This window comes from Pteropus alecto, unplaced genomic scaffold, assembly GCF_000325575.1.
Source record: "Pteropus alecto unplaced genomic scaffold, ASM32557v1 scaffold110, whole genome shotgun sequence".
Classification (NCBI taxonomy): domain Eukaryota; kingdom Metazoa; phylum Chordata; class Mammalia; order Chiroptera; family Pteropodidae; genus Pteropus; species Pteropus alecto.
The window spans coordinates 1591230-1603365 of record NW_006431920.1 but is presented as its reverse complement, the minus strand read 5'-3'; the positions used below and the strand labels follow the sequence as shown (position 1 = coordinate 1603365).

The window sequence follows — 12136 nt, the reverse complement described above, 5'->3', positions numbered from 1 at the left end:
GACAAGTTGTTTAATCAGGAATGAGATCTTAGAGGAAATGACAACTGAAATAGTTCATTTTCTTAAATAGACTCCTTTTTTCTGATCTCTGCTGGCAGAAAAACTTCATCCTTTTAAACCAAGTTAAATACCATTCTCACCTCCAAGCAGAGTTACCCTCTGTAAAATTGGCATGATGATGCTGCCTACCTTCTAGGAATGCTATAAAGATTAAATAGTTCGTTATATATAAAACACCTAAAACAATGGCTGGCATAATTTCTCAGTACTTAGTGGTAGTGATAAGTCACCAGATAGCTTTAAGTAGCAGGCAGTCAGGCCAGGAGGGAGGCAATAGTTGAAGATCTTCTCCCACCTCCTATTAATCTTGCATTACTGGGATATTAACACTACTTAGTCGATAGTGTTGAATGAATTAATTGAGAGTACCACCAGTGGACACCTTAAATGTAGTCACCGTCTAATCTGCAACCCAGTACATCTGAGTGGAATATTTACAGAGAATATATTCCAACTGCATCTGGAAACTGCTCTTGACAGTTGAAGTGAGATATACTCAGAACAGATACATAGTACTATACAACTAGTGAATACTTTAAACATCCAGTGTTTTCAACAATTAAGAAGAACTAAAGACAGCAAATTATATGCTCAATGTCATGAGGCCATATGAGGAGACTGATATGTCTTGGATGGAAATTGAATGACCTTTAAGCCTCTGCTCAAAATGTCAGAGGAATCTGCAAAAGGACAAGAAACTAAATAGGAAGCTTGTCCATCTATAAGTCAAAAGACTGCCTCTGTGCAAGCAAGAAATGAAAATTCGCCAACTACCTGGCCGATTATTGAACGTGAGCTCCAACACACACACAGCCCCTCAGCACTGACTAGGAAACTTATTTTTTCTGGGGTTTAAAGAAATCCCTGTCCAGTCATTACTTGGCCATTGAGAAACTTCAGTGGTCACATACAACAGAAAATACAGACTTCATAGGAGTAGTTCAGAAAAGTCACAAAACAAACCTTGGGAAGGGGGCAGAATCTGACTTCTATAGTTGCCACATAATATCACTAAGTATCCAGTTTTCAAGAAAAAATTACAAAACAAGCAAAGAAAAATATGGCTCATACACAGAGAAAAAAGCAATTAATAGAAACTGTTTCTGAGGAAGCCTAAAAATGGCCGGAATTAATAGGCAGACTAAATCAACTATTTAAAATATGTTTAAAGAACTAAAGGAACTATGTCTAAAGAACTAAAGGAAAGTATGAGAATGACGTCTCAACAAATCGTATCATTAAATAGATAGAACTTATAAAAAATAATCAAATGGACATTCTCGAGTTGAAAATAGAGTAACCGAAATGAAAAATTCACTAGAGGAGTTCAATAGCTGATTTGAACAGACATGAGCAAACTTGAAGATAGGTCATTTGAGGAACAACCCCAAAAAAGGATGAAGAAAAATGAACAGAGCCCCAGAGACTTCTGGAACACTGTCAAGCATACCAGCATTCACAGAGTGGGATAAATGGAATCCGAAAAAAGGAAGGGAAAAGAATAGAAGGATATTTGAAGAAATAATGGCTGAAAACTTCCCAAATTTTATGAATAAAAATCTACATATCCAAGATGCTCAATGAATCCAAGTATTATTAAACTCAAAGAGATTAACACCTAGACACATCATAAAGTGTTGAAAGACAAGAAAGGAATCTAGAGAGCAGCAAGAGAGAAACAATTCATCATATAAGATCAACAACTGATTTGTTGTCAGAAACCATGGAGGCCAGAAGGCAGTAGGATGACATTCAAAGTGCAAAAGAAAAGACTCTCCAACCAAGAATTCTATAGCCAACAAAACTGTCCTTTAAAAATGAAGATGAAATTAAGACATTCCCAGATAAAACCTAAGAGAATTTGTCACTAGCCAACCTGCTATACAAGAAATACGAAAGTGAACCCTTCAGGCTGAAATGAAAGGGCACTATAGAGTAACTTGAATCCACATGAAAAAATAAAGAGCACTGGTAAATATAACTGTATAGATAAATATAAAAGATAGTATAAATGTTTTTGTTTGTAGTTCTTTTTTCTCCTATCAGATTTAAAAGACAACTGTATAAAGCAATTATAAATTGGTGTTGATGTGTACACACCGCATAAAAATGTAGTTTGCATTACAATATGTCTTGGTTCTGGCTGCTATAGCAAATTGCCACCTACCATTTAAGACTGGGTGTCTTAAACAATAAGCATTTATTTCTCATAGTTTTAGAAGATAGAAATACAAGATCAGGGTGCCAGTATAATCAGGTTTTCAGTAAAAGCCCTCACCCTAGTTTGCATATAACCCTCTTCTTGTATCTTCACATGACTGAGAGCAGAGAGAGGGGAAGCAAGCTTTCTTTGTGTCTGTTCTTATAAGGCAGGGATTTCCAACCCTCGGCCTCAGACCAGTACTGTTAGGAACCAGATCACACAGTGGGAGGTTAGCGGCAGGTGAGCAAAGAAGCTTCATCATATTTGCAGCCGCTCCCCAGCGCTAGCATCACCGCCTCAGCTCCACCTCAGATCCTCAGGCATTAGATTCTCATAGGAGCACCAACCTTATTGTGAACCGCATGTGCGAGGGATCCAGGCGGTGATGCTGGCGCTGGGGAGCAGCTGCAAAGACAGATTAACATTAGCAGAAAGGTTTGACTGAACAGAGACCACAATAATTCAGTTGCTTGCAGACTCATATCAAAACACTGTCAATGTGACAATCCATATCTGGTGGCAGGCTTTATGCGGCAAGTGAGTTGATGCACTTAGGTTGTACAGTTGCATCTGGTGGCAGGCTTGAAGTCAGAATCCTTCACTTATTTTAGTCTGCGGGCCCACACACTCATCTCAGTTACAGTTTTGATAAGCCCACAAGTAACCCTAGCCAAAATGAATAAAAAACAAACATCCCAATGATGAGACAGCGGAAGACTCTAAGACTGCCAACAAAAAGCTGCATTTAAAAGAAATTTAAAATATCAAGAGTCCTACTTAAATTACTGGTTCATTGCAACAGGTGATTCACATTCCCCAAGCCCATTTTGTATAATATGTGATGACTGGCTATCCACCGAAGCCATGAAACCTTCAAGCACCCTGCGTTAAAATACAAGCCTTTGAAGTTTTTTCAAAAAATTAAAACCTGAACATGAACAGAAGTAATAATTGAAGGCCACTACTTCATCAAAGGCGTCTGCACTGAGAGTATCATTCTTAGTGGCTGCATTGCTAAAGCTAAGAAGCCCTTTACTGATGGTGAAGAGTTGATCTTGCCTACTGCTAAGGACATTTGTCATGAACTTTCAGGAGAGGCTGCAGTTCAGAAGGTGGCACGTGTTCCTCTTTCGGCTAACACCATAACTAGACAAATGATAAAATAGCAGAGGACATTGTTAGAGAGGATTAATGAGTCACCATGGTTTGCAATCCAGGTTGACGAATCTGCTGATGTTGACAACAAGGCAACAATGCTTGTTTTTGTACAATCTGTTTTTCAGGATGATGTGCATGAGGATATGTTATGTGCACTTTTGTTGCCAGCCAACAAACACCACAGCTGCAGAACTCTTCAAGTCTTTGCATGATTGCATATCAGGAAAACTTAATTGGTCATTTTGTGTCAGTATATGCATGGACAGAGTGGCTACCATGACCGGATGGCTTTCTGGTTTCACTACAGGGGTCAAAGAGGTCTCTTCTGAATCTGAGTCTACACACTGTGTCATCCACAGAGAAATGCTGGCTCGCGGGGAAATGTCACCTGAATATAACGTTTTGCAGGATGTGATTAAAATTATCAACCACTTTAAAGTGCACGCCCTAAACTCACGTCTGTTCGCACAGCTCTGTGGGGAGATGGACGCAGAGCACACATGTCTTTTCTTACACCCAGAACTAAGAAGCCTTTCTAAACAGATCACTGGCCAGAGTTTTTGAGTTCCGAGAGCCTCTCCAGAGATTTCTTTTAGAAAAACAGTCACCACGGGTAGCACATTGCAGTGACACAGAATGAGTTGCAAAACTTGCTTAATTGTGTGATATATTCAACCTGCTTAACCAACTCAATCTATCACGTCAGGGAAGAACAATTGTGTTCAAGTCAGCAGATAAAGTGGCTGCATTCAAAGCCAACTTGGAATTATGTAGGCGACAAGTGAACATTGGGACTTTTGACATGTTTCAAACATTAGCAGAGATTTTGAAAGAGACTGAGCCTGGGCCTTTCTCCCAACTGGTGCATGATCACCTATCTCAGCTTTCAAAAGAATCTGAGCATTACTTCCCAAGCACAAAAGACCCCCAAACTGGGAAGGGATGAATCCGTGACCTATTTATGAATAAGCCAGGTGAACCGACTTTGTCCATGCTAGAAGAGGATCAGCTGCTTGAGATCGCAAATGACGGTGGCCTTAAAAATATGTTTGAGACAACTTAAAATCCCCATACATTCTGGATTAAAGTCAAGGCAGAATATCCTAAAATTGCTACAAACGCACTAAAAAGCCTGCTTCCTTTTCCAACACTCTGTCTTTGTGAAGCAGGGTTTTCTGCAGTGACAGCAACTAAAATGAGATTACAGAGTAGGCTGGACATAAGCAACACACGTCGGGTGTCACTGTCTCCCAAAAGGAGATAAAAGGAACCATCTAGTTGCAGGAAAACCATCTCAAGGCTCCCTGCATTATGGTGAGTTGTATAATTATTTCATTATATATTGCAATGTAATAATAATAATAGACATAAAGTGCACAATAAATGTAATGCACTTGAATCATCCTGAAACCACCACCACCCTCCGCCCCGGTCCATGGAAAAATTGTCTTCCATAAAACCTGTCTCTGGGACTGCTGTGTGAGGGCACTAATTCTGTTCATGAGGGCTTCACCCTCATGACCCAATTGCCTCCTAAAATCCTACCTCCTAATAATACCACTTTAGGGGTTATTATTTTAACATAAATTAGAGGAAGACACATTCAGCCCATAACACAGTAACACAAAGGAGTCAGAAAACAGCTATATTGGAGTGAAGCTTTTTATACTATTGAAATTAAGTTGCTATTTTTCAAATTAGATTAAAATGTTCATTGTAACCCCAAAGGCAACCACTAAGAAAATAACTCAAAAAAATAGACTAAAAGAAACAAGGAATTAAAATAGTACACTGGAAAAGAAAATATAATAATTTATAAACATATGCACCTAATAACAGAGCCCCAAAATACATGAAGCAAACACTGACAGAATTGAAGTGAGAAATAGACAATAATAGTTGGAGACTTCAGTCCCCCAATTGCAATAACAGAATAACTAGGCAGAAAAAGAGTCGAATAATAATATAAACCAACTAAACAAGTCTCAATAAATTTAAAGGAGTTGAAGTCAGACTTTATTCTCCAACCACAATGAATTGAAATTAGCAATATCAGAAGGAAATGTGAGGAAATGACAAATGTGTGGAAACGAAACAACACACTTCTGAATAACCAGTGGGATGAGGAAGAAATCATATGGAGTATCAGAAAATATTTTGAGGGGAATGAAAACAAAACACAACATGCCAAAACTTATGGGATTCAGTGAATGCAGTGCTTAGAGGGGAATGTATAGCTGTAAACACCTATCTTTTAAAAGATATTAAATAAATAAGATCCCACATAAATAACAACCTTCCACCTTAACAAACTAGAAGTGCAAAGTAAACCAAAATTAAGCAAAAAGATTAGAGCAGAAATTAATTACATAGAGAATAGGAAAACAATAGGGAAAATCAACAAAACCAAAAGCTGATTCTTTTAAAAGATCAACAAAATTGACAAACTTTTACCTAAACCGAGCAAGCAAAAAGGAAAGAAGATGGAGGGAGGGAAGGAAGGATGAATATGTGGAGCACAAGGTTTTTAGGGAAGTGCAACTGCTCTGGAGCACACTGCCTGACATTCTGTGAGGCCAGTGTTAATCTGATAGTGAAACCAGGCACAGACCTCACAAGAAAGAAAACTACAGACCAATAGTCAATGTTCATGGATTGGAAGGTTTAATATCATTGAGACGGCAGTACTCCCCAATTTGATCTACAGATTCAACATAGCCCTTCACAAACTCCCAGCTGACTTTACAGAAATTAGCAAGCTGATCCTCAAATTCATATGGAAACACAGGGGACCCAGAATAGCCAAAACAATTTTGAAAAAGAACAAAGTTGGAAAAACAAAACTTCTTAATTTCAAAACTTATAAAGCTATGGTAATCAAGACTGTGTGGCACTGGTATAAGGATACACATATAGATCAGTGGGATTAAGTTGAGAATCCAGAAATAAACCCATGCATTTATAGTCAGTTGATTTTTGACAAGAATGCTAAGACCATTCAATGAGGATGGCCAAGAAATGGTGCTGGAACAACGGATATTCACCTGCAAAAGAATTAAGTTGGACCCCCTACCTCATATATATAAAAATTAACTGCAAATGGATCAGACTTAAATATAAGAGCTAAAACTTTAAAACCTTTAGAAAATAACATACATGTGTAAAAACTTTGTGACCTGGAATCAGCCGGTGTTTTCTTAATATATGACATCTAAGGCACAAGCAGTAAAAAAAAAAAAAAAAGATAAACTTTATCAAATTAAAAATGTCTTTGTTTGCAAAAGTTACATACTACCAAAAAAGTGAAAAAGGTAATCTACAGAATAGGAGAAAATATTTTCAAATCATATATCTGATAAGAGATATATCCAAAATACATTTTAAAAACTCATATAACTCAATAAAAAGACAAATAACCTATTTTTAGAATGGGCAAAGGATTTTTAATAGACGTTTCTCCAAAGAAGATATACAAATAGCCAAAAAACACACGAAAAGATGCTCCACCTCCTTAGTCATTAGGGAAATGTAAATCAAAACCACAAGGAGATACTACATCATAGGATGGCTATAATCAAAAAGAACAGACAGATTTGTAGATTAAAGTTAGCACAGATGTTGGAAATTGGAACCTTCGTATAGTATGATGGGAATAGAAACTGTTTCAGATTCTGCAGAAACCAGATGGTAGTTTATCAAAAAGTTAAGTGTGGACCTATCGTATGACCCAGCAGCTCCACTCCTATGTATATATGTACCCGAGAGAATGGAAACTATGTCCACATAAAACTTGTTCTCTCGTACTTATATCAGCTTTATACATAATAGTTGAAAAGTTAAAAACAAATGTTTATAAACTGGTGAATGGATAAACAAAATGTGATGTGTGCAATGGAATGTTATTCAGCCAAAAAAAGAAACGACGCACTAATATATGTTACGTGTGCGAACATTGACAACATTATGCTAAGTGAAAAACGCCACACACAAAAGGCCACACACGTATGGTTTATATGAATGTCCAGAATAGGCAAATCTTTAGAGGCTGAAGTTACATTAGTGGTTGCCAGGGGCTGGGAGTAGGGGCAGTGAAAAATGACTGTTAATGAATGCAGGGTTTCTTCTAGATTGATGAATGTGTTCTTGAATTAGACAGTGGAGGTGGTCACACAATTTTGAATATACTAAAAACTACTGAATCGTATACTTTAAAAGAATTCGTTTTATGAATTGTATCTCAAAGAAAAAGAAATGACAAGACTGCCTCTGTGTGTATGCAGTGAAGAAAGGGGTGCCCCCTCACTCACTCCCATATCCTCAATGACAGCGTCACTGGACCCTTGCTCAGATACTGCATTTGAAAAAGGCAACCATAGTTTTGAAAATGGATAGCATTCCCACTCTGCCTTCTGTACATCTTAAAAGATGTCTTAAAGAGCATGTGGAGTACTTAGCAACAGGAAATGTTCCATAGCCTGTGTCTTCAGTTGTCACAGGCCTTCTCAGAAAACAATGTCATATGTCTTATTGTCTGTTTCGAGAATATGGACTTGCTAACATAGAAGAAAGTTATAAATAAGCCTAAACCATGCAGCTATTAAAAGCTCTTTCCATATGCTGATTATATTACAGGATTTGAGTTGGATTATTTCATTCCACCTAAGTATGAAATAGAACAATTATAACCTGGAGTCATATGTTTCCAAAATGTAGGAAGTCCTTTTGTGAACATGAGTGTTTTCTTCGGTTTTGTAGAAGATTCATTTCCATTTGGTCCTTTAAAAGGTACAAAGTAAACTTTTAGGCCATGGGAGATTAGGACACTGGCCAAATACTCTGACTGCTCTTGGGTAAATATTGGTAGTAAAAGCAGGGTCCATTTGTAAAATGGCTCCCCTTCAAGAAAAGCAAAACTCTTTTTAAGGGAAGGAGTTCTAGATTCACATGTATGGATATGTGTGTGTTGACAGAAGGAAAGTAGTTTAGGAATTCATGAAGGCGCACCAGGTTTACTGCGTGGCAGGGCAGAGTTCTGATGAGTACAAAATCAGATTAGGTTGAACTGCAGAGATGCTTATACACATGTGAACCATTTAACTAATGGTCTTGGGCTTCTTTTCCTTCCCAGTAATGTGCTTTGGTAGAAATATGTTTTTTCCAGATGTGCCCTGCCACTGTCGACTGATTTAATTACAGAAGCAACTTTCCATTTCCTTTAACACAGGCAAGCAAATAGAATAAGATTAGCACACCAGAGATGGGTGAATCGTTTGGTGTTTGAATTTACCTTCTGCTAATATGTTTGAGAGAGGGCTTAATAGAATTGCTGTGTCTTCGTTGTCAATGAGCAGGGATTTGTAGATTAAAGTAAAAAACTCAGATATTTATGTTCTTGCTGTCATTCTGAAATTGCTGGAGAAAAAAATTGACTTTTCATTTATAGATTGTCTTTTGCATCCAAAATTATAGCTTTCTTACAAATAATAAAGTATCTATTAGTCTAGTGTGCTTCGCAAACTTTAATGTGCATACAGATCACTTGGACATCTTGTTAAAAATGCAGATTCTATAGATCTAGGATAGGGCCAGGTTGTCTGCATTTCTAACAAGCTCCCAGGTGATCATGATGCTATGGTCCATGACCACACATAGAGTAGCAAAGCGTAGTACTCAATATGATCGGAGAACAGCGTATTTGGACAGCGAACACTCTCCCTGCAGTCAGATTGAGGGTAGTACTAGGAAACACTGTTCTTAAACTGGAATGCATCATCCAAATAGAACAGTACCTAACACCCAGAGGCACTTGGTTAAGTTTGCGAATACTCCTTAAGGATTACGGTTACCCTTTATCCTTCATAAGGCACATTGACATTGCTTTCCTCATTCAGGCCTCAGACTAGCCTGAAAAAATAGATCGAGAAGATCTTAGCCCCTTCTTACAGTTGAACAGTCTGGTTAAGTCACCAGCATAGCGTCACACAGGTGCAGATGCGCAGGTTTCCTGACTATCCGTTCTTTGCTTCCGAATCATTCAGGTGGTCTTAAGATAGCATTTAACAAATAATTCACTCTAGATTCTGGAGTAACCTGGAACGGGAGTGAAGCTTGTGGCACTTCATCCCCTGCTCTGTGTTGACAGCTCTCCATTGGAGGCATTATCATTCTGAAGGATACCAGCGAAGACGTTGAAGAGCTGGTAGAACCTGTGGCAGCCCATGGCCCAAAAATCGAAGAGGAGGAACAAGAGCCAGAACCCCCAGAACCATTTGAGTATATTGATGATTAAGGACCAGAGGTATGTGTGGAACAAAGTCGTACGTAAAGAGAAATCTCTTTGCCAGTACTTCACAGATGTTTTACACAACCGTTTCGTGTAGGAACATTGTCTCACTTTTCTCTTGCTTCTGTGCTTAATCCCTACCTACCTAAAGGGTATTAAAACTTCGCCCTTTTTTGACCTTTCCGTGCAATCATAACCACCAGCTACTTTTCCTTTCTTCATCGGCTCTTTCCCCTATAGTGTACCACCAGTACTATTCAAAGTATCTGGTCTGCACACCGTTTCCCTAAGTCCATGAGGAGGTAGAGAGCTTGCTCCAGAACATGAATCCGCTCAGTGCTGCTTTTATCAAAAAAGCCTCGCTTCCCCCTCACCCCAGAGGTCGACAGTCGGCCCAGTGTTGGAGTCGATTTACGTTTCAATACAAGCTCCTCATTGTGGATAGTTCATGGACCAGCTCTGGTTCGTAGATTATACTTTTGAGTAGCACAGGTCTAGGCTTTTCACTGATTCTTCTCTCTCCCTTTCCTTTGGCAATAATTTCGGCACTAAAAGCCTTACATTCACTTATTCAGTGAAGCTGTCGAACATCTAATGGGTACAGGAAACAGTGCTTATAGATACTTTGGGGTCAGTCACACTATAACACAAAGCTTTGTCCAGTTGAAAAAGATCGTCACTGCACCAGCGTTCTAACATTGTTGAAAGGGGGTCTTTAGATGCAAAAGATTGGAATAATCTAATTTAACAAAATTGTCATACTTCGTGCATTTTTTGAATGGTCATTACATATTTGAAATGCGTATAAAATGTATAATCAGGATTCTCTTAATTCCACCCTAGTACAAGTACATTGTCAGACAAATATGAATTTATTCAACTCTTTAAAGAAAATAAGAACAGGATCATTTATTACGTTAGGACAAAAGAAAAATACATTTAAATGTCAGGTTGCAAATCTAGCACCATGAACGTTGTACGCTGACTAGCAATGAGTGAAAGCTTTTGCAGCAATGTCAGATATATATTAAGGCAGAAACCCTGCCATCAGTAGGAAAATATATTCAAGCCCCAGAGACAGTTTGGACCTTAGAGAGATTTATACTAACTCACTGCCATCTGAACTTGCTCTTGAAAATTCTCTTTCAGCCCTTGATGGTTTCCTAAGTTTACCCAGCTTGCACCTAGCAGTGTTAATACCACGAGCACACTCATCCCTCTGCAGAACTGACTCACCTTAGTCCCCTTCAGCCTTTCACACTGTCTTACTGAAAACCCCTGACTACATCCTCAAGGCGGTTAACTGCAAGATGGCTTAGAAGCTTTTAGTTGGAGATTTGGTTTTCAAAGGAATAAAATATTCAGTCCAATAGAAGTGTGAAAACTAATCTATCCAAGCACAAACTTGCATATTGGGATTCCATAAGCAAAGTTAGGGGCTAGTTTTAGATTTAAACAGCTAGTAGTTTAAAAGAATAATAAAGAATGTTTTTAAAATAAAGAATGAGCCTATCTTCCCTTCCCTCCCTCCCCCAGGATGTCATTGCTCATCTGAGGAAGAGGGTCCAGGCTCATATTGCAAATGCCTGTGAGGAAGTTCGTGTTGACACCTGCTATTCACTGCATGTATCATCGCATCTGTGCCGACCTGAAGAACCTTGTCCTCGATTCTTTGGTTGAAGAGAAGATGTATGACTAGTGTGCTCTTTCACAGAACTTGGTTTTCAAATAAATATATTAAAATCTCCAGATGGACAGGAACTTTTTATTTATTTCTTTTTCAGCCTAGATTTTAAAGAAATGCGTCTAATACCCTTTCCCTCCCTCCCACCCCCACCATAAAATGCCTAAACCCAAAGCGCTAAATCCTTGATTGCTAGGACAAATATGCATGACTTTCATATTGATGATAAAGTTCGACTATTTTATAGATTTTTTGAAAAGTAATAGAAAAAATAAGAAAAAAAATGAGAGAGAAAAAAATCAACCCTTGTTTATCACTCCAAGGATTCTTTTCATTTTTCTTAATGGTATCGAGAGTGTGGGGTCCCATCACTCAGTGAAGTCTCTTTAATGAACCTAGGGAAATGGAGTCTGTTTAGGCAATTCAGAAGCATTTTTTTTTTTTCAATAAGCTTTGCTTATCGTTTCCTGCTTTTGACCTTGTTAAGGACAAGACATAAATTAGTTTCATTTAGCCACAGAATCTGATAATGTACCTTTTTTTCTTGCTCCTCTTTTCATAATTTTTTAATTGAGGTATAATTTAAATGTAATAAAATGCAAAAATTTGAAGTATGTACAATTTGATGAGTTTTGACAAGTGCAAATTTGATTTCTATGTTAACAAGCCTTTCTTGGACGCTGGGCTTTCGAAATAAGCAGGCTGGGTTGTTATTCTGACAACTACCCCTTCTTGGGTTCCCGGCACA

General features: G+C 38.2%; 1 protein-coding gene across 2 annotated transcripts in view; it reads left to right on the top strand.

Moving 5' to 3' along the window:
* The window catches only part of PSMD1 (proteasome 26S subunit, non-ATPase 1), an 84936-nt gene extending 73481 nt beyond the window's left edge, over positions 1-11455 (top strand). For both annotated transcript variants that reach the window (XM_025043216.1, XM_006906641.3), the window contains 2 exons: positions 9564-9719; positions 11241-11455. In XM_025043216.1, coding sequence (XP_024898984.1) covers positions 9564-9710 — 147 coding nt within the window. In that variant the 3' untranslated portion in view covers positions 9711-9719; positions 11241-11455. The remainder of the gene's footprint in view (positions 1-9563; positions 9720-11240) is intronic.
* Positions 11456-12136: the final 681 nt, after the last annotated feature.